This window comes from Stylophora pistillata, chromosome 7, assembly GCF_964205215.1.
Source record: "Stylophora pistillata chromosome 7, jaStyPist1.2, whole genome shotgun sequence".
Classification (NCBI taxonomy): Eukaryota; Metazoa; Cnidaria; class Anthozoa; order Scleractinia; family Pocilloporidae; genus Stylophora; species Stylophora pistillata.
In genome coordinates, this window is record NC_142525.1 from 15,904,816 (window position 1) to 15,927,315 (window position 22,500).

Here is a 22,500-nt window from a genome sequence, read left to right on the forward strand (position 1 = left end):
GCATATGGCGAGTAGTAAAGGTGCACTTTTCTCTCATACGTCGGGCTGAAAGGTCTGTTCCTGTTTCGCATTTCAAAAGAAATGAGGTTTTTTTTAATCGTAGGACCTTCCTATTTCATGGGAAATACTAGACCAACTGAAGTATAGAAAATGATTTTAAGATACAGGCCATATATTGGGTTCTAATGTGACAAACAGCCTATATACTGTTGGCATTGGAAATGTCCAAAGTTTGTTTCTACTTAGAGAAAGAAAGATAAAAACTTCAAATCTTAATATGTTGTTGCAGCTTTTACTATATCTTGTAGTTGACAAAGTTGGACATTTTTCATTTCAAAACAGACGCAAAAGTCTCAAATTTTACACAGTTATGATAATGGCATACAGAGCGATATCCCTTCAATCTGAAAACACAGGTATGTTGAAACGCCCCATCTAATGTCGTTATGTTGAGCTACCTTTCAGAATTAAGCCAGAAAATAAACCGAACACAAACACATAAGCATACACGTAGGTGCTTTTAAGCACTTACACATATGGTTAAGCGTTTGCTAACACGTTAAAACATGTTAAGGAGATAAATGAGTGCATACTTTATCGGTAAAGCGAGACTTAGAATAGCTTTTCACCTTTAACGAATACAAAATTAATTTAATTACAACGTTCCAGCCTAACTACTAAACACAATATGGCTATTTCTATCAAGTAAGCTTGTAAGGCGAATATGATTAATCTCTGAAACTTGTTGGGGCAAAGCGTTCAAACTGTCAGCCGATCACACAATGTGAAAGCATACCTAACTAGACTATTAAATCCTCGATGTTTTCATACAACTGCTTGTCGTACATATTCATATTGATCAGCTTCTGCGGAGAAAAAAAATATATATTAATCAGCATTGCATATTGTTCCTTTACCTGATAAACAGTTATCCTCAAAGGCGGCCGGCTCTTCACACCGAGGCAAATTCAAGGAGATAAATTTTTTTTGGCGTTGTTGTTAGCTATTTTTTGTTCGTCTTTGTGTGTTTTGCAATCATCTTATCATCTTTTAAACAATAAAAAAACTTCATTGTCATTGGAACATCCTAGTTCGCTTCTCCGCAGCTTTTGGTGGAACTTTGGCTTCGGTGACATGACAGAAGAAGATCCATTGCAAAACCTCGTTAAAATTAAAGAGATGAGGGCATATTATTAAGCCATCTAGATGAAATGCTGTTAAGATGAAACCAGAAGTAGCTGAGCCTAAGCCAAGCACACTTCAGTGGCGGATCCAGGGGGAGGATCCGGGGGGTCCGGACCCCCTCTATCAGACCCGACGCTTACAACTTTGAGAATGAAATTCTTACATCGACAGAATCGTATATCACTTTTTAACTTGCTGATTTTTTAAATTAATGAATCCAAGTAAACGGTAAGCGGCTAAGGAATTATAACGCGCAACCGCGACTGGTGGGAGGGGGTGTGGGGGGTGTTGGGGAGAAGTAATTTGCCTCAAAAGAGTCCAACAGTCCTTTCTGAACCAAAGTTTGGACCCCCCCCCCCCAATCAAAAATTCCTGGATCCACCCCTGCACTTACATGTAAAGAAACTTTCGTGTTGATTGTAATTCTTACCTTGTGAAGGGCTTCCATGTCCTTAAGTTGAATTGTCAATTCAATGAATGTTGGTCTTGCGTCCGGGTCATTTTTCCAGCATTTCATCATGACCTGGTACATGGTATTTTTCAAAGGATCTGTTAGAGATTGAAAGAACGTTTCCTTATGCAATGAAAGAGAACAATTTGAAAAACGGGAAACTTACAATTCTTCATCGACGTGTTGTGGTTTAGGCATCTTATATCCTTCTTGAAGCAAGTTTGCAATTTTTCTTCCGTCCATTCTTGGATAAGGTGAACCCCCTAGAGAAACCATAAGATATAAATGTGACGAAACAACGACCTTCACTGTAACACCGACCTGAGTCACTCGATAAAGTATAATCTTGCATTGCAGATCGCATTATATTTGTCTCACTGAACAGGATATAGTTAAATTCAAACAAATTTTAAAGAGTTTCGTATAAGTCCATCGGATATTACCTATGGTGAAGATCTCATAAAGGACAACTCCATAACTCCATCTGCATGCCAAAAAAAAACAAACGTAAGAAGCGAAGGTGATAAAAGACATGAACTTAATGCAATGGCTACAATTCATGTTCATATCAAATTTAGTAAAATATATCAGGTAATAACTATAAATATGGGTAACGATCAAGAATACGTACACATCACTTTTGGTGGTATATTTTCCATACAACAAGGCTTCATAAGCTGTCCACTTCACTGGAAGACGACCCTAAATTTTTCAAACGTCGCTTTGTGATACAGCTCAAAAATTATAAAAAGCAACAAATAAAATACATTGATAGTTGATGTAATACTCCTGTAAATAACATTTAATGAATGATTAGGGTTCAATCTAAGGGTTGCACCAACGGAACAACGGATGTGTCAGCTCTACCACAACGATGCAGAACTGATGTAGAATTCTTGATAACCTTGCTCTTTCTTTCATAAATATTTTCCTCCTGGACATCTCTGGCCATTCCAAAGTCTGTCACTTTACACGTCTCTCTCGCTCCAACTAAAACATTACGGGCCGCAAGGTCTCGGTGAATAATCTGAGGATTAAAATCAACACAGAACTAAAATGAAAACCTAACTTGAATAATAGCAAAACTGACAAGGTTTAATCAAGAAAGATGAAAAATATTTAGTATATACTAAAACAGGGGATAGCGTCGAAGGCGAGCTCGGATTGGCTAGTCAAACTCCGAATATCCTTTGCAATTTACCTCCGAGCAACTCGGGAAAAATGGCGTGCCGGTTTGCATCCGTGACAAGCGAAGAAATCACCCAAATAACGACGAAGCAGTCCCTGAAAACACAGAAAGCGACTAAATTTGGTTTGGACGTGTTTAAAGGTAATGGTAACCGGGAGTTTATCGATAAAAACCAATGAAAAAGGTTTTGTTTACAAATGCAAATTAATGTTGCGTAACCTCACTTGTTCACTTGAAAATCAAAGTTAAATGGTATTTTTTACAGAATGGTTTCAAATACAGAAAGAGTTTGCAACACCATTTGAAGAAATGTCGCCACCACAGCTAAACAAATGTCTTCAGAAATTTTATCTGTCAGTGAAAAAACGAGACGGCAGGTTTTGCAACAAAAAATCACTTACCGCGATCTGAGCCGCGTTGGATCGTTACGCGCGGGAAAATGTTGGAGTCGTTGCTGGAATGTATGAATTAAAATCAATTTTTGGTGGTGTATATTATCTCACTCTTTTAGTATATACTAAAACAACTATTCACCTCAGTGTCGGTGGTTAGAGTTGAATATATACCTCGCCGCTTCACGGCTCGGTAAATATCCACCACTAACCACCTCCACTTCTGTGAATAGTTGTTAACTATTCCGGGATATCGCGTCAGGAAGTAACGAGTAAACTTAGCGTGTGTCGCATCGGATGGGCGATAAAAGTAAGGCTCTGCTTTTCATGAAATAAATATTTTTTTCCTCTATTTTTTTTTCCATTTTTAAATAGTTATGCATACCTCAATACTTCGGAAAGTTATTTAGCTTACAGATTTTGAGGACAAGTAACTCATGCCATCAGCTATTTGCCAGGAAAACTTCATCAGCTGCTGTGACGTCAGATTTGTATGTGGTTTGATATCTGGGTCTTTGTAATAAGTGTCATTTAATCCACGGCTCTTTCTAAGGTAACCCAGCAGATCCCCATATGGCACGTATTCGATCAGCACCAGTAGTGGCTCTTAAGAGATGATGAAGCACTAAGATGAAATGGTCTCCAAAGAGAGGGCATTTCATAGTCATTTCACTTATCATTTAAACTCCAAAACGTAAACCATTTTGAAAGGATGGAAACTCGCCACTGAACTGGAAAGGAATTTTGAAATAAGATTCACATGCACAGATTATCTCACTGCGGCATAGCCGTGCGTCCATAGAGATTTTGACCGTTATAGCTAAAAAGGAATTAAAAATAATGAGGTTGCGCGCTATATTATATTAAAAAGCCATCTCGAGCGTGTTCCACCACGCTCAGCTCATTTTAAAAAGAAAATCACGACGCAGTTAAGCTGAGTGCTTCCTATTGACAACATAGAGCTTTGAGTTGCGGCTGAGAAGTTATTTTTGAGAGACGTCGCCTTCGGCATTTATGCTCAATTTGACTCTGTACTTAGTTTTTTTAAGAAAAAAATAAATAGAAAAACCAGTCGACCAACTTACAGCCACAAGGGTTGATAATGATTAAAAATCAACCCTTGTGTATTGTAATTTGTTCAAAAACGTATGGAGGGGGTAAGGAGGGGCTTTCCCTCGAATTTTCGAATATTCCTCCTCATGCACGTGACAAACAAGAGAACAGACCAATTCCTCAAGAGCATCTACAAACAACTAAAGTAGCTCACCAGTTACTGTAACACATCCCAGAAGTTTAATAACGTGAGGATGTGGCCTCAGATGCTTCATTGTCTCGAGTTCATTGACCAAATCTCTCTTATCTGATTCAGCAGCATTAGCTGAAAAAAAAAAAAAATTTCGAGCTGAACAATTTTGACGGCTAGAGGCTTTCAATAGCATATATACTTTCCTATGAATGGTGTTTGCAGAGGTTCACCAACTAGCTGTTTTAGGGTACTTATGCTCCACAAACTGATAGGAAACTTTTGGGGGAATTTTAAAGTAGTCCACAATATAAAATGTAAACATGGCTATAATGACAGGATTCAACGTTTGTAAATGTATGAAATCATACGTTTGAACTGCGGTTAAAGAAATTAGAATGACAGCGATCTTCGTGGTAATGATCACGACCTAAACCTGAAAAAATCTACCTGAAAAATATTTAGGCCTTACGGGATTTGAACCCAGGACCTCTGCGATACAGGTGCAGTGCTCCACCAACTGAGCTAACGAGCAAATTGGAAGCTGGTTATTATGTTGGTTCTTATAAACCCGTGAAGTGATGAGTCATGACTGAATGAGCGGGTTGTGCGGTAAATCAAATTCCTTGTAGCGAAATACCTTACACAACAAGCAAAAAGGTTACTCCAGGCCCTCTTTGAACTCTGTATCCACAGAACAAGAAGTTACCTTTGAGCATTTTTATAGCCACTGTAGTAGTCCCAGGTCTCCCTCGAAGTTCCATGGCTGTTCCCTTGGCAACCTGACCAAAAGCACCTTTGCCTATTATTTTTTCTATAGCCACGTGGTCCCTTTCTACTTCCCAGGAGCGTGTTGACGGATCAAGAGTTGCGTAATCTGCACCTTGATCGGCACTTTGTGATTTTATATTGTCTGCGCTTGTTTCTTTTAGATCCATGTATTCTGCCCCAGGCTGATTGAATGTGCTTGAATCAGCGAGACTTTGCTCGACATCTTTCATTACCATTTCATTCTAAAGAAACAAAAAAAATGTTAAACAAAAAATGCTTTGAACTTGGGAGTAACAGTCGTCGGTGTTGTCTGATCGTCAAGGTGAGGGTTTTCCTAAGAAGGACTGTTGTTAATGTACTATTCATTGACGTAACGTCAACCTTAGCAAAGGTAATTGCACGATTCAAACTTGGTCACTTGAATCTGATGATGGCTTCTGTTAAAGAGGAGGAAAAGTCAGGCGTTACTACCGGAACAGTCCATCCTGGGACGTCTTTAAGACTACACTACAGAACGAAAATTTAATTACAGATACAGTTTAATCATTGAGCAATAGGCAAGGGATAGTACAGATAATAATGAATATGCCAAAAGATAAGGTAAGCGTTTGAATTCACCAAAACCGAAAGATGAACGAAAATTTAAAGAACGTGTTTACAGGGTTAGCCTCGATTTATGTACAAAAGATCAGAATTACTTTTTGTGATGAATCCATTTACAAGCCATACTGTCTCTTTTATTCTCTAATTAGTACTTGTCTATGTGACAACAAGACTTCGTTCAGGTCTAACTAAAGTTAGAGTTTCAATGGCACAATGATGGGTGTCAGTATACAAGATAGGAATAGATATAGATACAAGCTAAAATTGGAACATAAGTTAAAGTTGGGGCTAGAGTTTAAAGGGTTAAAGTTATTTCTTGTTTGCTACAATTTCAAACGGAAAATACTTGCTTTTCTCGCAAACTTACGATGTAGACACTGCTTTTATGTTCAAGTTTCCTGTAATAGTAAAAAAAAGGATAGACCTCGCCGTCAATTTGTGGTTTTTCAACTATATCAAACAATATACACCAAAAAAGTAATAATAAGATCTTTTGATTGTAATGTAACCTTGGACGCATCGGGAAGAATCTTACCGTTGGTTTATCGTGGTGCCTATAAACATAAGATAAAAAAATAATATTTAAGAATACGTAATGATATCTAACCAGCAAAAGCACAGAAAAATCAGATAAATAATCTACTATACCTTTCCTATATAGCCAAACGATGCTAAGAGTTAAAAAAATGATTATGACCACAAGTGACCCGATTATGGCTTTTAGAATGGCGTCATTACATGAACACTGGCACTTGTTGGGAACTAGGAAAAAATAGAAACAGTTCCCTCAGTTGGTCGTATTATTTTGATCTATGCTATACTCTGCCATTTATCATTGACCTGTCAAAAGTCAATATGCTGTACTGAATGATCCAGAGAACACTCCAAGGACTGCGTGTCCTATTTATCTCATATTAGTTATGAAGATTTGAGATCTGTTGAAAGTACAAAGTCACCGGGAGTAGCGTCTGACTTCTCTTGCATTTCTGTTTCCAGGATTCCGGCTTCACGTCCTCAGCTAAGATTTTTGAAACGCCTCTTCTATTTCACGTGGTTAGAGATCTGCAGTGAGATAAATTCGGCTTTTCTTTTCTTGATAGCTGCCTAATTCACTACGAAGTTTGCTTTAGCCTAGCCTTAAGGAAAAGCTGTCAGACCTTCTCAGATCAACGATGTGATACGTTTGTATCGTCTGGAAGAAAAAAAAAAACCATATGAAGGAAAGCTAACCTACCTGTACTCGTTGTTGCTGGCGTGGTGGGTGTACTTTTTACTGATTTCTCTATGAACAAAAGAAAAGAGGATTTAAAGTTACTTGAAATTGATTTTTCTCCTTGCTGTAATTGCTGTCCATTTCTTCGTAGTATCTGATGTTGTCAATACCGGTTCGCGGAGTCTTTCCAGAGCGAGGACTGAGTCACTATCGATGTCAGTTGTTCAAATATAACTATGAGAGTATGCCGTTTTACGCCAGATTTTGCTATGGGTTGTTAGTCTGCGCTTTAGAAGAAGCAAATAACAAACCATCAATATTTTCATCGCATTCAGTCATAAGCTTTCTTTAAATCATCTCCCGACTTTGGATGGAAAATTTGAATTGATGTAGAGGAAATGCGGTGAAAGGGCCGCCGTGTCAATGTAAGCATGTAACATCTAAAACGGTTGTCACGCGTGAAAAATAGACTGTATTACGTAACTACATGTAACAATACGCATTAAATAGCGAATAAACGCGGCCAAGAGGAAATAAGAGTCAATTTTTTGCAAGCATATTACTTACAAGTTACCGCATACTTTTTTCCTTGTGCAACCTGTGACAAGTTATCACTCATACTTTTCAAAGACTACAACTTGCACCCGATTTGCGGGCTTGAATAATTTGGTTAGCCTTTGAAAAATTTAGTTGTGCTGATTTTCCTATATTGAATCCAAAATCATGTGATTTAATGCATAAATTAGTTTTCCAAAAGATCAAAATGGAGTCAGCGAATGACTAAAGTCATACCATGGAGTAAAAAAAAAATTGAGACGTTTTATGTTCCGCAAAAGACAGATAAGGGATCTTACAAAGTAAAAGTACCTAAAGAGACCAACTCTTTTTTAAAGGCTTTGCAGTGATCTGTGCCTCACAAAGGTCTATCTTTTAACTGCAGAATATAAAGTTTTTGCTGATAATTTTCAATTTGGCCAGTTCGTTATTGGAGATTCTACCCTCCTTACAACAAAATCTATCAAATTCTTAAAAGCGAGGGCTTACTGCTTTTGAAAAAAGAAACATTAACAATTCAAGGAAAGTGTATTTAGGAGTTTCATTTATAAATAGTGTGACTAAATCATTTCCAGTTCAATCCACATGCTATTGGGGGACACCGAATGATGACCTCAAAATTGTACAAGTTCCAGAGCGCTTTAGTTGACATAATCATATGACCATGCAGGGTAATGTAAACTTACCAATCTCCAGAAAAACGCTCGTAGTAACGTTTCCCATTGAATTCTTTGCAAAGCAGGTATACCATCCAGTAACGTCCATGGAGGTTAACTGAAATTCAAGAGTGCTTTTAAGGCTCATTATCGCATCTGTTTCATTTCCTTTGTACCACGTGATGTCAGGTGGTGGTTTTCCAAGTACTGGACAGAAAATAGTTGCACAATGACCTTCTTTGACAATGTGGCGTTTACTGCCTACTACATATGGACCGTCTGAAAACCGAAAAGGTGAGATCTTCATTTTGATATACTTAAAACTATTTGGGTAATAACTCAGCCCTTACCAGGCTCAAACTTGCCTTCAAAAGATTATTTTCAGGGCATTCCATACTATTGCATAGAGCATGCAGCTCTGAGGAGTATAGGAGCGCGCGCAATTAGCTTAGATGAGTGTGCTCAATTTCACAGAAATAAATGGCCCTTTTCCTAACACGAATTGTAGATCTTTTCTTTTCTCGCTTTCTTTTTTTTTCAGTACTACTTATTGTAGTAAGCTAATACTAATACTACTTATTGTAGTGAGCTAACCGCCGCCTGGTTAGCTCAATTGGGAGAAGCGCCGGACTGCTGTGCGGGAGGTCGAGAGTTCAATACCGGCCGGACCAACACTCAGGGTCTTAAAATTAACTGAGAAGAATATGCTTCCTTTCTTTAACATCAAGAAATGGTTAGATATTCTAGTCTTCTCGGATAGGGACGAATAAATGGAGGTCCCATCTCCTGCAGGGTTAGGGGCAGGAGACGTTAATTTCCCACGCACGAGATTACTGTGTGATGGATGTCCTCCCCTGGGGTGGGTTGGGTGGGTATACAGCGCTTTGGACAATTAGTGGATTTCAGCGCTATATAAATAAAATTATTATTATTATTATTATTATTGTGCTGTAAAGCTTTAGAGACGAAAAGTTCTACTTACACTGCACTTCAATTTCAACTGTTGTCGATACAGCTCCACAAATGTTGCTTGCAGTGCATCTGTACTCTCCACCCTGACACCTGCTTATATTACTGATGTTCAAAGAATGTCCATTGGTCATGCCATCATCACTTTTCAATTTTCTCCAAGAAACAATTGTAGGTGGGACGCTAGACACATTGCAGTACACTGAGATACTGTCACCTTCCTTCACAACTTTCGTTTCTTCGTGTTGAACAGATGGCGGTTCTAACAATAAAGTCGTATAGAAAGTAATAAATAGAAGTAAGAAAATTCAGATAAGCGGAAGAACATATCAATATGACCTGTCGACTATGGTTTTGGTGGTAAACGAAATGGACATGGGAAATTTTCTGATCTTAGCCCTGATTGCTCAAACAATCCGTTATGTGGTCCTCGATCTCATAGATATGCCGAGTTGTTCACAGTTGTTCCTGTTTTCATAGTTATTCGATAAAGTGTTCAGTCTATGTTACCTAATGGTTCATAAATAAAGCACTCTCATGCACAGAGTAAGGTTGTTACGCCATCGATCATTTTTGACAATGGCCGACTATTTCTCAGAATTCTCTCTCTGAAATGGAGCTCTTGGCTTTAATTGAAACATAAAAATCTGTAGGTAACAATGCAAATGACGCGGAGATAGAAAGTAGAATTTCGGAACGAGTTAACGATGAAGACGCCAAGCGAGTCGGGAAGTAAAGACGAGAAAAACAAACAAAAGTTTTTTTAAACATACAAAGCGCCGAAGTTAAGGAAATTATAAGATAAGCAGAAAGGGAAAACAAAAGCAAAAACAAAAAAACAAAGAGAAAACGAAATGGACTGTCGGAGTTTTATTTTTATGTTTGCGCGCTTCAAGACTGCCACCTCTTTTCGTTTGGAATATTACGTTCGTCTTGAAAATGTTTAAAAATTGCAACTCTGGCACTCCTTTTCTGTTTTTTTTTTATTTTTTGCTTGAGACGTTGCCTTGAGCAACGTGAACCCCCAGGTTTGGGCGATTTGAAACTTTTCCTAACAATCCAGTGTTTAATGATTAGACGCTTGATTAGAAGGGGAAACATGAAAAGTACACTCTGCTACAGAGTAAGGATCATTCTTTAAAGAGACTTAAAGTGTAACCATATATAAAAGGTCTGTCCGAACAGCTACGCCGCTGCCTACAACAACAAGGCGTAGGGTCTGTCATTAGGTCGGAAACTACACTAAGATCAGAGCTAATAAGAGCAAAAGATGCTGTCGACCCGGCTAAGCAAGACGGCGTAGTTTACCGGATTCCCTTTCTATGCGGCAAAGTTTACAAGTTTATTGATCGTGATCCCCACTGTTACACTCGCAAGGTCAAAGAGGCTATTCACATAAGACTTCGCCTTGTCAACATAAACATGGACAGTGGAATAGAAATTCCCGAAGTGTGGATGCCCACGAACAAAAAAAGGCACCACTACCGAGAGCCTTTCGACAGCGGACACCGAGGGAACAAGTCGCTGACCTTAAGGATAAAAGCGCGCTAATCTCAACCGTGGAATACCAACAAATCACAATGGAGCAACCTACTTTATGAGAAGACCCGAAACCAGTCGACCTTATACCCTCTGAAGACTGGCAGTAAGCAGTCGAATCGTCGCTATTCACATCATAAGTGACCCCATCGTGAGACAAAAGATAATACTTTATTATTATTGTACTTTACCACGATGGACAGGGACAAGCTTTTCATGAGACTGACTCTTGTTTAAAACATTCAATGTAATTCAACCCATACTTGCTTACATGTTACAATCTCAGATTGTCAGCTCCATGGATTTCCGGAAGATACTTGATAATGATTCTAATGTGATAATTTGAAAGATGATGAAAACAACCATTACGAGCCTGCGTCCGTCCAAATTTTCTCGAAATAATACGGTAAAGGGTTAAAAATACGCGTTAGCCAAGAAAAAAAGCTTAATATACCAGAAGAGATTTTGTAACCTAGTTTCTACCACACCATGAGGGCATTTTTTTTTCACCTGAAGGGAGAGAGTTGTAAGAAGCTTATGAACTTTTGGAAAAAGTAAAATAAACCATTGTTTGATATAGAACTATTCCGGTAGAAAGTATTTATGTCGATTTTAGATTCCACATCTCCAAAAGCGCGTACGAATGGAGACGTTTGTTCTATGTTTCCTATTTTGTTAAATGCGTGTGAGCGCAAAAACCAATCGCGTCTCAAATGTCCCAGACCAGTCAGTTATCAGTTCTCAAAGTCTTCCCTACATTAAGGATCGCTATAAATAAAAGGGGACCAGTATGGTCCCTCGAGAAAAAGAACCATAAAAACGGGTGCGATGAGAGGGGCAGACTCGTACAACTGGTCTCTAAATTAAGTGCGAATGGAGATGTTTGTTCTTTGTTTCGTATTTGATTAAATGCGTGTGAACAGGAAAAGAACGCATCCCGTCTCAAATGTATCGGAGTGTTCTTTAGTCCGCAAAACTCTCCCTTAAAGAAAAGGATCGTCATAGATAAAGAGGAGCCAGCATGGTCCCTCGAGAAAGCAAAAGACACTGAAAGCGAGAGTAACGAGAGGGGCAGACCTGTAAAACCATCGGTCTATTGTCTTAAGAAAGATAAGAAACTGGCGAGAACTGAAGGAAAAACAGTTAAAGCTAGGATAGCTGGGTAGAAACCAGAATGAAAAGAGGGATCACAATTAGAAGAAGGAAACAAAGCAAAATGCAAAAAGGGTATACAAGAAAATTACGAGAAGCAAACGCTGGGACGACGAGAGAGGTGATTTAAAACGAAGAGGAAAATAAACAATATACCACAGACATCCTTTAGAGAAGCTCCCTGTTCACGACTCAGAGCAGCATAGTGGAATAAGCGCAGACATATACACTGTAATTCTAGTGCGATAGACAAATATATTTGGTATCTACTTACCAGTAACAGTCAACATAGTAATCCTACTTCTTGAAAGTCCTTGAATAGAGTTGTTAGCCTCACACCTGAAGGTATACTTGCCAGCCTTTTTCATCCTCCTCGACACAGTTCCTAAATCTCCCATATTTGAAGCAATTACATTATTTTCGTACAACAAATATGTATGGACTTGTGGATTGGCTACCGCACTACATTTAAAACTCACAGCAGTTCCTACGCAAACTTTGTTTGTTGCGTCTGTCTTCAAGCTGACATTTGAGGGCGGATCTGAAAAATAAAAGATAACTATTTCATAGTTGTTCAGCAAGTTTTATCGAAAGGGTGTCATTTAATGACCAAACTCGAGTCTTCAATGGTCAGTCGATAGTCTCATAGAAGATGCCCAAAAGTACTACAATGTTTTTAGGTTATACCATTTAATAAATTTTCCATAACATACGTATTCAAATCACTGGTTATTGAAAATGAATAGTACAATCCTACTTGCCGGCACCTATGAAAAATGGCGCTTATGTTGATTTCATCCATCACAGATTATTGTCTCTATACCCGACTTAGTGTCATATAAATAAGACGCTATACTCGAAAACCATTTCCATCAGGGCGGCATGCATATATGCGGAGTATAGCCCCCTCGGAGTAGCAATAATAACAAATGACAAAAACAGTGTCAAGCATAAAAATGACGTCATATATGTCACAAGATACATGTAATTCCGGTTTTGTATACAACTGCTAATCAAAACTATACATGTGCTTTTCAAAAATAGTGTCTTCACTGTGTGAAGCGTAAACATGGTGTCAGGATAAAAGCGCACGGATTAAATGTCTTTAAAGCAGTAAAGGTGGTCGTAACTCATTACGAGAAGCCGTTTAAGCGGAGGTCTACGAAGACGAAAACACGTCTGACAACACAGTCTTGAAAACAAGACAAAATAAGCAGAAGACGTGCCTGCCGACGGCGAAAAAGGTTCGGCAGAAACGCCGCAAATACAGACCGCTCCGACGACTCCAGTTTTAAACTTTACTTCGAACTTTCCAGTTCCACGCCCAAAGAAAGTTTCAGGGGACAGAGTAATAAACTGGGAATAAAGGCTGATAGTTTCGAAAGAAACTGTTTGGGGCTGCGTCGGTGGGACTAACGAAATAATTTGGATATATCAACAAAGTTGAAGTGGTAAATTGGCCACCGTAACGATTACAAAAGCTGACGTTTCGAGCGTTAGCCCTTCGGCGGGAGTTCTTCAGACAACAGAGGGACGATTACGAGCTTGGCACCGGACTTGAATACCGAACAGATTCAGTCCGTTTAGCAACACTTCGTTCAGTCATGAGGACAGATTGTCTTCAGATCGTTTTAAATTTAAATTTGACTCCGGAAGACAGAGCAAGTGTCAACGCAAGTTTAGCCGCTTTGGAAAAGTATTTCAAACCTAAAACAAATGTGGTCTACGAGAGACTCCTGTTCAACTCAGCCACACAAAAATTCTGATCGGGACGTGATCCTAATAGAAATTCAATACAGAGCTAAAAGGAAGAAAATTTGGATCCTCACGAGACGCTCAGCATTTCCAGATCGGACGAAGTGGCTGCTAAACAGCTCGATTTCATAGAACAGGATTAAAGCCTAACAAACAAGAAAGTCAACGCCGTGAGCAGTCAAGCGAAACGATCAAAGGCAAATGGCCGACTGACAAAAAGAAAGATACGAAGGATACAAAGAACACGAACAAGAATTGTAGCAGAGTCGGTGGGACGAAAGAAGCACAAGAAAGAAGAGTGTAAAGCATATGGTTAAACATGTATGATGCGCTCAAAGTCAAGCCACTGTGCATCTGTCTGTCGTCAGAAAAACTAGCCCACAGGAGAAAGAGAGCACGCAAGGATGGCAAAAGAGCACAGTAAGTCGCAGAGGTAAGGGATGAATCCGAGGAGGAGGTGGCCGATAGTGTAGTTCAGCTCTTCTAGATCGAAGAAGTCTCTAATATGAGAGACCAGGCGAGCAATTTAACGCAAAGGCAATCTTCTCAGACTTAGAAGAGTCATGCTTCACCAAGTTACAATGTCTGTTAGACACCGGCGCCACTTACGATGCGATGGGGCTCCGTGACTCGGCCTTCGTAAACAAAACGAGCCACTTAAGCTGTTTGATGGTTCCCTCATGAAGCCCTGTGTTGTAGCTAGCCTAAAGATACATGAAAATAACACAACCAAAGAGTTGGATTTCCAGGTCGTCGAAACAACAAAGAAGCCTCTACTATCCGCGGAAACCTGCGAGAAACTGTGACTGTTAAAGCTTACCATCTCAGACACAGCACAGGTAAACACTGTGGCTTCAGAATCAGTAAAATCGAGTGCTCCTTTGACCAGAGAGTAAGTCTTGACCGAATACAAGGATGTTTTTGAAGGTCTTAGGCACAGAGGAGATTCAACAGTTTCGTTATCGACCCAAACCCATCAATACAACACGCACCGAGACGTATGGCAGAAGATGGCAGAGTTAGAGAGGAAAGACATCATAAAAAAGGTGGCTGAACCTACTCCATCGATTAGCAGCATGGTTGTTGTTACAAAGTCAGGAAAGATAAAAATCTCTCTTGATCGTCGAGACTTGAACAAGGTGATTCAGAAGCCCAAATACTAGATGCTTACGTTAGAAGAAATACTCCCAAAACTTAGCAAAGCGAAGGTCTCTACCACCTTGACGCCAAAGATGGTTTTACCAGATTGGATGAGATGAAAAAAGCAGTAGGAAAACAACTTTTTTGACTCCGTTTGGTCTATACAGATATCTAAGAATGTCATTTGGTATCAACCTCGCCCCAGATGAATTCGGGTGCAGGTTACATAAGAAACGTACTGGTCTAGAAGGTGTATAAATTCATCGAGATTATTCGTTAGTGGATAGGTATGGAGATACTCAGGACGAAGCAGATGCAAACCATGATGAACATCTAAGAGACTCCTAGACAAAGGCAGAGAAGTTAACCTCAGGCTAAACGGTGAGAAAATGAGTTTGGAGAAGCCCCACGTCAAATTCATGGGCCATGTAATCAGCAAGGATGGTCTTACACCAGAACCAGATAAGGTTAAGGTGGTGAAAGACATACCAAAGTCCCCTTGCAAAAAAGAGGTTCTGAGTCTGCTGGGTCTCGTCAGCTATCTGTCAAAATTTGTACCCAGACTACCTGAAGTAGTGCAGCCCTTGAGAGATTTGACCCTGGCCGACGCCCAATTTGAATGGTAGGGCATTTGACTAAGTAGAAAATCTAGTGGCAAACCATCCAGTTCTTAAGTATTACGACGTAAACGAGGAGGTCACCATTCAGTGCGACGAAAGTGAGCGGGGTCTGGATGTGACACTCCTTCGAAATGGGAAACAAGTCGCTTTTGCGTCACGAACGCTGTCTAAGGTTGGACAGACATACGCTCATATTAAAGAAGATTGTTTGGCTATTGTGTTTGGTTGCCAGATGTCCTCACAACACGTCACGAGAAAGTACCCACAGACCACTACAGTCTATCTTAAAAACTCGCTTCTGCACGCGCCATGTCGTCTCCAAAGAATGATGCCTCGACTACAGAGATTTGACCCTGAAGTAATCTAGAAACCAGGATCACGGACGTTCGTGGCTTATCACCTATTCAGTGCCTTCCTGGAATTGGAAGCAATGAACCCTTTCGACGCAATCAAGATCAGTAGCGAGAGACTGCTGCAGCTTCAAAAGGCTACATCACAAAACTCTGTCATGCAGACTCTGAAATCCACCATTCTGATTGGTTGGCCAGAGAGGAGAGAAGACGTACCTGTCCACATTAGAGAATAATGGAATCAAAGAGAGGAATTGACACTCCATAATGGCATCATATTTACGAATCAACGAGTCGTCATCCAAAGAGCCTCGAGAACGGAGCTGGCCGCCAGAGCTCATTCCAGTCACCAGGGAATTGAAGCATGCATCCGAAGAGCAAAGGACACAGTATTCTGGCCCTCCATGAACGAGGACATGGAGGAATCTGTAGTGAAATGTGAGATATGTGCTGAGTTCCAAGCAAAGAATGTGAGGCGGCCAATGCAGACACACCAAATGCCGATCGACTATAGAACCGAATTTCTTCAGAATTACTCACCCTGTACTCTAAAGAATATTTTGTACTCATAGATAGCTACCCAGATTTCATAGAAGTTGATGAGTTAAAGGGAAAAACCGCAGTCTACATCATAAAATTTTCCGAAGAGAAGTTTGACCGTTTGACATACGTGCTATACTTGTCACTGACAACGGGCCGCAGTGCGCCTGCCGAGAGTTCGCTGAATTTTTTAGGGAATGGGAGTTTAAACACGTGATGTTATCACCCAGGCATGCAACATCCAACGGCAAGGCTGAAGCGGCGGTGAAAATAGCAAAGAAGCTCTGCAAGAAAGCCAAAAGGGACAACAAGGACCCTTGGTTGGCATTGTCAGATCAGCGCAACATGCCTGCGCAAGGTGTAAATTATAGCCTAGCACAGAGACTGATGGCACGAAGAATACACATACTGGTACCCATATCAGCAAATCCTCTGTATCCAGAATAGAAAAAGGTGTTTAAGAAACATTAAAGGCCAAGAAACAAGAGGCTAAAGTAGAACACCCACACCTGCACCGGCACAGACAGGGGGACAAGTAGCACTGACCAATAACAATTACAGTGAAGTGACATCAGGGGTGGAAGTCAGTGATACCCGGTAGAAGAGCCACAGTACATCACTGAGGACGACAGTTAGGACGACAGTTAGGACGACAGTGAGATTGAATAACTACGTATAAGCATTTAAGCTGATTAAGTACGCTGGACACGGAAAAGAACACTGGACACTGGTTTTTTTTTCATATCAATATTTTATTTTTTCAAGACGAGGATAGTTCCGTATTTGAGTGCCGATTACGTTTGAAACTTTAAGACTAAGTAATGGGTGCTAACGGACAACTTGCTAGCTGAGGATGTTCAGCGTACAGCGTACAGCGTACAGCGTTACATGATCTTTCTTCAGTAAAATGATTATGTGAGCAGGCTTTTCTAGGTGCTTAAGCATTAGGAAGCAGGCTCGCTTGTGTTTCGTCACTTCAATTTTTTCCCAGTGGCTAAATTCTAATAAATCATAGACAACTCTGCAAGAGGACCCCCAAGGGGCCTTTTATTTTACTGACGGAGCTTGTGCGAAGTTGGAATTTAAGAACTTATTTTTATCCCTTTGCAACATGAGACTAGTGACGCCAGGGAATTTAAGCTCTCTTGCTTGGCCATATGACAAGTATGTTGTTAGCGGAGCTAGTTGATCTGTACTGACGACCTCGATCAAGAAGATGATGATGATGATGAATATAATATTATTACTATTACTATTATCATTATTATTATTATTATCATTATTATAAAGAAATCTCAATCGCTAAATAAGGACTATGATTCCTTTTTTTCTGGTAAAGAAGTGTTACGAGTTTGCTAAAGCACCTTTGATTCAATACTCACAGAATACACTGATAGCTTCTGTCCTAGTTTTGACTCCACATCTATTGCTTGCTTCACATTTGTAATCTCCAGAATCGTTTCTGTTGATGTTAGTGAAGTTCAGTAAGTTCCCGTGACTGCGCTGATTATTTCTAACTGTGATCCAAGTGATATTTGGCATTGGATACCCAGTTGCCTTACAGCTCAGGTTATATGCGTGACCTTCAATCACAATGTCTGAAGACCGGACAACTCTCCTTACAAATAGAGAATCTAAGAATAAATATAAACGCACGGTAAGTCAAGGAATCAATAGTCTGTTTAATCTCTTTTCCTTTCGATCCGGGGTAGCGACAAGTCAACTCAGGTATTTCACTACTTTTGGAGCCGAGTATTAACTCGCCCCTTTCCCAAATTGTACATTACTTCATTTCTACAATATCAGGTCATCTCTTCATCCTTTTTATCGTTACTCACCTATTACACAGACATAAGTAGCGTTCTACTGTTCCAAGACAATATGAAATGTTCCTTACCGTAGAAGCGTTCTAAATTATTTAGCTGGAAAAAGTGTTTTCTATCTGGAACATGGCTCTCAGTTTCCGTCAGTGTTTGTTTGGGAGCTTTACCTTATCGTTTCTTTCCTTAAAAGAACATTTAGCAGAAAGATCGTTCCTAGATATCTAAAGCCCTATTCAAACTGTAATGATAGTTGATGACAGTTTCAACTACCATGTTTGCGTCCGAATATTCCGTGGTAATTGATGGAATTTGTCGAAATGAGATCATACTGCCAACTGAGAACTGGTCTCCAGTACACATATACGGCTGCGCGGAGGTCAGCACTTTTCAGTGGACGTTCTGAAATTTGTGACAAAAATTGCTCTCTATAGGCTAAACAGAGGAGTTATCTTAACAGGCTTGGTAAATTTAAAGAAGGATGACTTTTATGAGGATTTGCTGGACTACCAATAACGAGAAGGGACGAAAGAGTGAATACGAAGGAGATGTTAAGTCGAGGAGTCGCGAGTGGATAAGGTAGTAGTTAAGGTAGCCCAAAATGACAGAATCATGAACAATAGAATATTACTGCGCAATTTCGACGGCTATTTTAGCCATTTTGCCATTTTCCAGTTGGGGTTGAGTCCGTTTGTGGTAAAAACTACCATGCACATCAATAATATGATAAAAATAATTGTGTGCGACTTTATTAGCTGTAATTGCTAACTTAGCATGCTTATTTTACCTGCTCGTGAAGACGAAAGGGGGGGAGTTTTTGGTTTGGTTTGGTTTAAATATTTTTTTTCTTTATAAATAAGAAATAATTTGGTTTTATCGACTGAGATGACGCTGTCTATTGACTAATGTAGAGAATTTTTAAAGCTGACGTTCTGAGCGTCAACGACTTAACTCGTAATACACCCTAACGACGCAGCACACGTACAGTTTTCTTCACAAACTTGACCCCTTTATTCGTTTTGTAATAAAGTCGCACTTTTAAGAGCAAAAAGCAATAACGTTCTACTAAATTACCGAGAACAAAGGCAAAGAACACGACTTTGTCATGAAGATAACAGTTTCATTAAAGTGAAGATCTCTTTTCGTAAGTATGAAAATTATTGAGCAATATAGGTACATTTAAAAATAGTAACTTACATTTGACTATCACCTCCACTGTCTGATTAGTAGGATCCCCAACTCCATTGAAAGCTTTACACCGGTAAGTGCCATTGGAACCTCTGCTGGTACTACTTATGACATACTTCCCATCTACAGATGGCAGTTCGTCACTGTCGGTGCCATTTTCCCACACTCTTGTCCAGGTGATATTTGGTTCTGGTTTACCAGTTGCATGACAACCCAAAGTAACCATAGAGCCCTCGCAAACATCTTGGTCATTGCTCGCATAAACAATCTTAGGGTGTTCTTTAAAGTAATATAGTTTTAAATTATGTAACTGTGTCTTCTAAGAAGGTCATAAACTTTCTGTCAGTACGACTATGCAGCACAGGTTATTTTCCACCCGATTTCACCATCACTGAAAGCGTTCTATACGAGCTTTATCCTCAAATGTTCACTATGTTTAGCGTTAAAATTTATCAAATTCATTTAAATAGGTCATGTTTAGACATTTTTAAACAAAGATAAAAATAGGTCTGGTCAACGAAGTCAAGACCATTTGTTAAACTTTCCCAAAACGTGCTTCTTAAAACTGTATTTTTATGCAGCCACATCTCAAAAATTGGAAGCATTTGGAATGGGAACGTTCCGCTAAGAAAGGAAGGTTACGCGAGACATGCCAAACCGCGAAAGAAGCCTCTGAGTGCTTTTTTGTTAAACTTCTCCAAGAAGTTTAGCAGAAGATCTTTACCTCATTTGCACCAGCCAGTTTTTCATGGCTTACTTTCAAACATTTCGAACAAGACTATTCTGAAAAATCCATTGTAACAGTGGTTCATCGTTGGTCCAACTTTGGCCCAATGTGACAGGAACTGAATGCCACACAAAACTCATTCGAAAACACCATAGAGGGTGCATATGTCAATTATGAGCCACAACCTTTCTTCATGGCTATGCATACTATCCTAACTGGTTCTGATTTTTTTCAAGCTATATGATATCTATCCCCCCCAAAATTATTAAGTCCTCTATAAGAATAAATTTGCTAAACTTGTACCTAAAACTGTAACATTCACTTCATGATTAGCAAGGAGAGTCCCATTCAATTGTACACCGAACTCAATCTTGTATGTTCCTTCATCTTCTGCCCTGACGTTATTGATGAGTAACGTGGCTTGATCAGTAAGGTCAATTTCAATATGTGGGGCTCTGGGTTCAGCATAACCACGAGACCCAGTAGCTCCCAAGAAGGTCACGGCACCGATCAAATCATAATTTGAACTTGCCTCATTAAACTTTGTCCATCTAATAAAATAAAATGTCTGACTCTTGATCTGTTCATTGGCAGTTAGAGTGAACTTCCATGTAAGTGACGTGTCCACTCCTTTTGTTACCAATGTTGGATTGGCTGGTTGTCCTGTCCAGCTAAAGGATTCTGCAATTCATTCAAATTGACATCTTTTTCTTTTATTCACGTTTAAATTATTAAGGGGTATCCCTCGGTATTACATCACAGAACTTTTAAATCTAAAACAACAAACTATACAGAGAATAATACACAGGCGTGCGTAGATGTAGAATTTCTCTTCGCTCGCTCCACCCACAATCTCACGGGTAAGCGCAGTGAAAGAATGAGATTTGAACTTTAGAAGGGAAATTCCATGTCCACAAGCAACTATGTATCATTTTGTTCATAATATGAACGTGATGAACTTTTACTAACAAGAAAAGTTGACTATATTGATGAATTAAAAAAATGGGGTCCACAAGCTACGATAAAGTCGTAAAGTGCGTCCGCGATTACGCTCAAGATGAAAAATGCGTTGAATTATTACAAAAAATAAATTAAAAAAATTCTCAGTCATTAACTTTTTCTTCCGACAGAAGAAATCCTCTTGTGATGCGCGACCAAAATCGGCCTGTGGCAAATCTTTCAGTTGTCGATTTTCGTTCTCAGCCGCAAGAAATGCCATCACCAAAGCCATGTACGTATCCTTCGGTGGCTCTCTGGTTTTTTTTCTGTCTGTAAATAAAACGAGTTTTCTAGTGTTTTGGGAAATGACCTTGGATTGAGAACAGTGGAGGCTTTGCCATTTGTTCACGGACCGAATGGGGTGGTGCGAAAGGCGATCAAGTGACGTGCCAGCAGTTAACCGGCGGTATCAAACACACGTAAAAAAAAAAAGGAATTTTACGCGTTATCACGGAACCTATAGGGACTCTGCAGTCGCTGGCTAACTCGAAAACAATCGAAGAGGACTGTAAACTATCTTCTTTTACAAGATTTATCCTCGACGAACACCACCGACGCTTCAACAACTCTCTCGTTGTAACAGTTTAAACATAGTCCGCCTTACGTAACTTCTTGCTAATATTTCTCCCACAGACACAAGCACAGTAAAATCCCAAGCCAAACTATTGTAATATGTCTATATTTAATTCTTATTACTTCACAGCACATTTCCTCTTCCTTATTAGGTGGAATAAACGCGTGCAATAGCAACATCTCTCTTACAATAAATCAACTACAGACTTTGTTTAAAATATCATGAAATCTGTCCCACTCTCTGATGCAACTGTTTACAATTTGGTGACATTCATAACTAGTATTTCCCGAAACGCTTGCGTTGTTACGGCTTCTTTTCGAACTAGAAATCGTTGGAAAAAAAAAAAACACACCGCAGTATAGGTAATCAAAGGAAACTGTGAATAAGTCGTGGATACATTACGTTTGAATGGGTTTTGAAGTTAATTAAACTCCTTTCAAAAACACACACCTTTACATGCAAGCGTAGGCAGGCAATGGGTAACTCTCGGATAGAGTTGAGACTATTCGGAATTACTTTGAACTGCTGGGGTGAAGTTGAGTGAACAGTCATAACTCACATTTTGGCTTCATGCCAGTACAAATGCAAACTGCAGACTGCAGACTGGGTACAAAATGCAAACAAGGTACAAACTGCTGACTGCAGACTGGGCACAAAATACAAAAATGCTTTCTGGATTTGGTATCCGATGTGGTTTTCGGTTTTTGCTATTTGGATTCCGGTTTCTTTTCAATCTGACTAAGCGGCAGTTATGCGCCTTCGCTGATCTCAAGTAGCCGCGAAAGGGAAATGTGGAGAGGAATGCGTGACAAAACAAATAGCACTAAATAACTTATTTTAGGTGAAATATCATGGGGAACCCTAAGGGG

At 39.6% G+C, this 22,500-nt stretch overlaps 1 protein-coding gene and 1 pseudogene across 10 annotated transcripts in view; one reads left to right on the top strand and one right to left on the bottom strand.

Moving 5' to 3' along the window:
- Positions 1-278: 278 nt before the first annotated feature.
- The window catches only part of LOC111345207 (fibroblast growth factor receptor 4-like), a 23,642-nt gene continuing 1,420 nt past the window's right edge, over positions 279-22,500 (bottom strand). The window contains exons 2-20 of one of the 10 annotated variants that reach the window (XM_088727638.1): positions 20,362-20,739; positions 19,341-19,610; positions 17,706-17,957; positions 12,193-12,459; positions 9,241-9,489; positions 8,289-8,537; positions 7,069-7,116; positions 6,483-6,596; positions 6,370-6,388; positions 6,202-6,232; positions 5,170-5,473; positions 4,485-4,595; positions 3,633-3,823; positions 2,541-2,663; positions 2,268-2,338; positions 2,080-2,120; positions 1,803-1,899; positions 1,616-1,734; positions 279-866 (exon numbers count right to left, since the gene is read on the bottom strand). In XM_088727638.1, the coding sequence (XP_088583764.1) occupies positions 1,683-1,734; positions 1,803-1,899; positions 2,080-2,120; positions 2,268-2,338; positions 2,541-2,663; positions 3,633-3,823; positions 4,485-4,595; positions 5,170-5,473; positions 6,202-6,232; positions 6,370-6,388; positions 6,483-6,596; positions 7,069-7,116; positions 8,289-8,537; positions 9,241-9,489; positions 12,193-12,459; positions 17,706-17,957; positions 19,341-19,610; positions 20,362-20,739 (2,867 nt within the window). In that variant the 3' untranslated portion in view covers positions 279-866; positions 1,616-1,682. Of the gene's footprint in view, positions 867-904; positions 1,162-1,615; positions 1,735-1,802; positions 1,900-2,079; positions 2,121-2,267; positions 2,339-2,503; positions 2,664-2,837; positions 2,921-3,602; positions 3,949-4,484; positions 4,596-5,169; positions 5,474-6,201; positions 6,233-6,369; positions 6,389-6,482; positions 6,597-7,068; positions 7,117-8,288; positions 8,538-9,240; positions 9,490-12,192; positions 12,460-17,705; positions 17,958-19,340; positions 19,611-20,361; positions 20,740-22,500 lie in introns of those variants that run through there. The other 9 variants (XM_088727641.1, XM_088727640.1, XM_088727643.1 and 6 more) reach the window with 9 other exon arrangements.
- On the top strand, positions 12,875-14,357 carry LOC148726834 (uncharacterized; annotated as a pseudogene).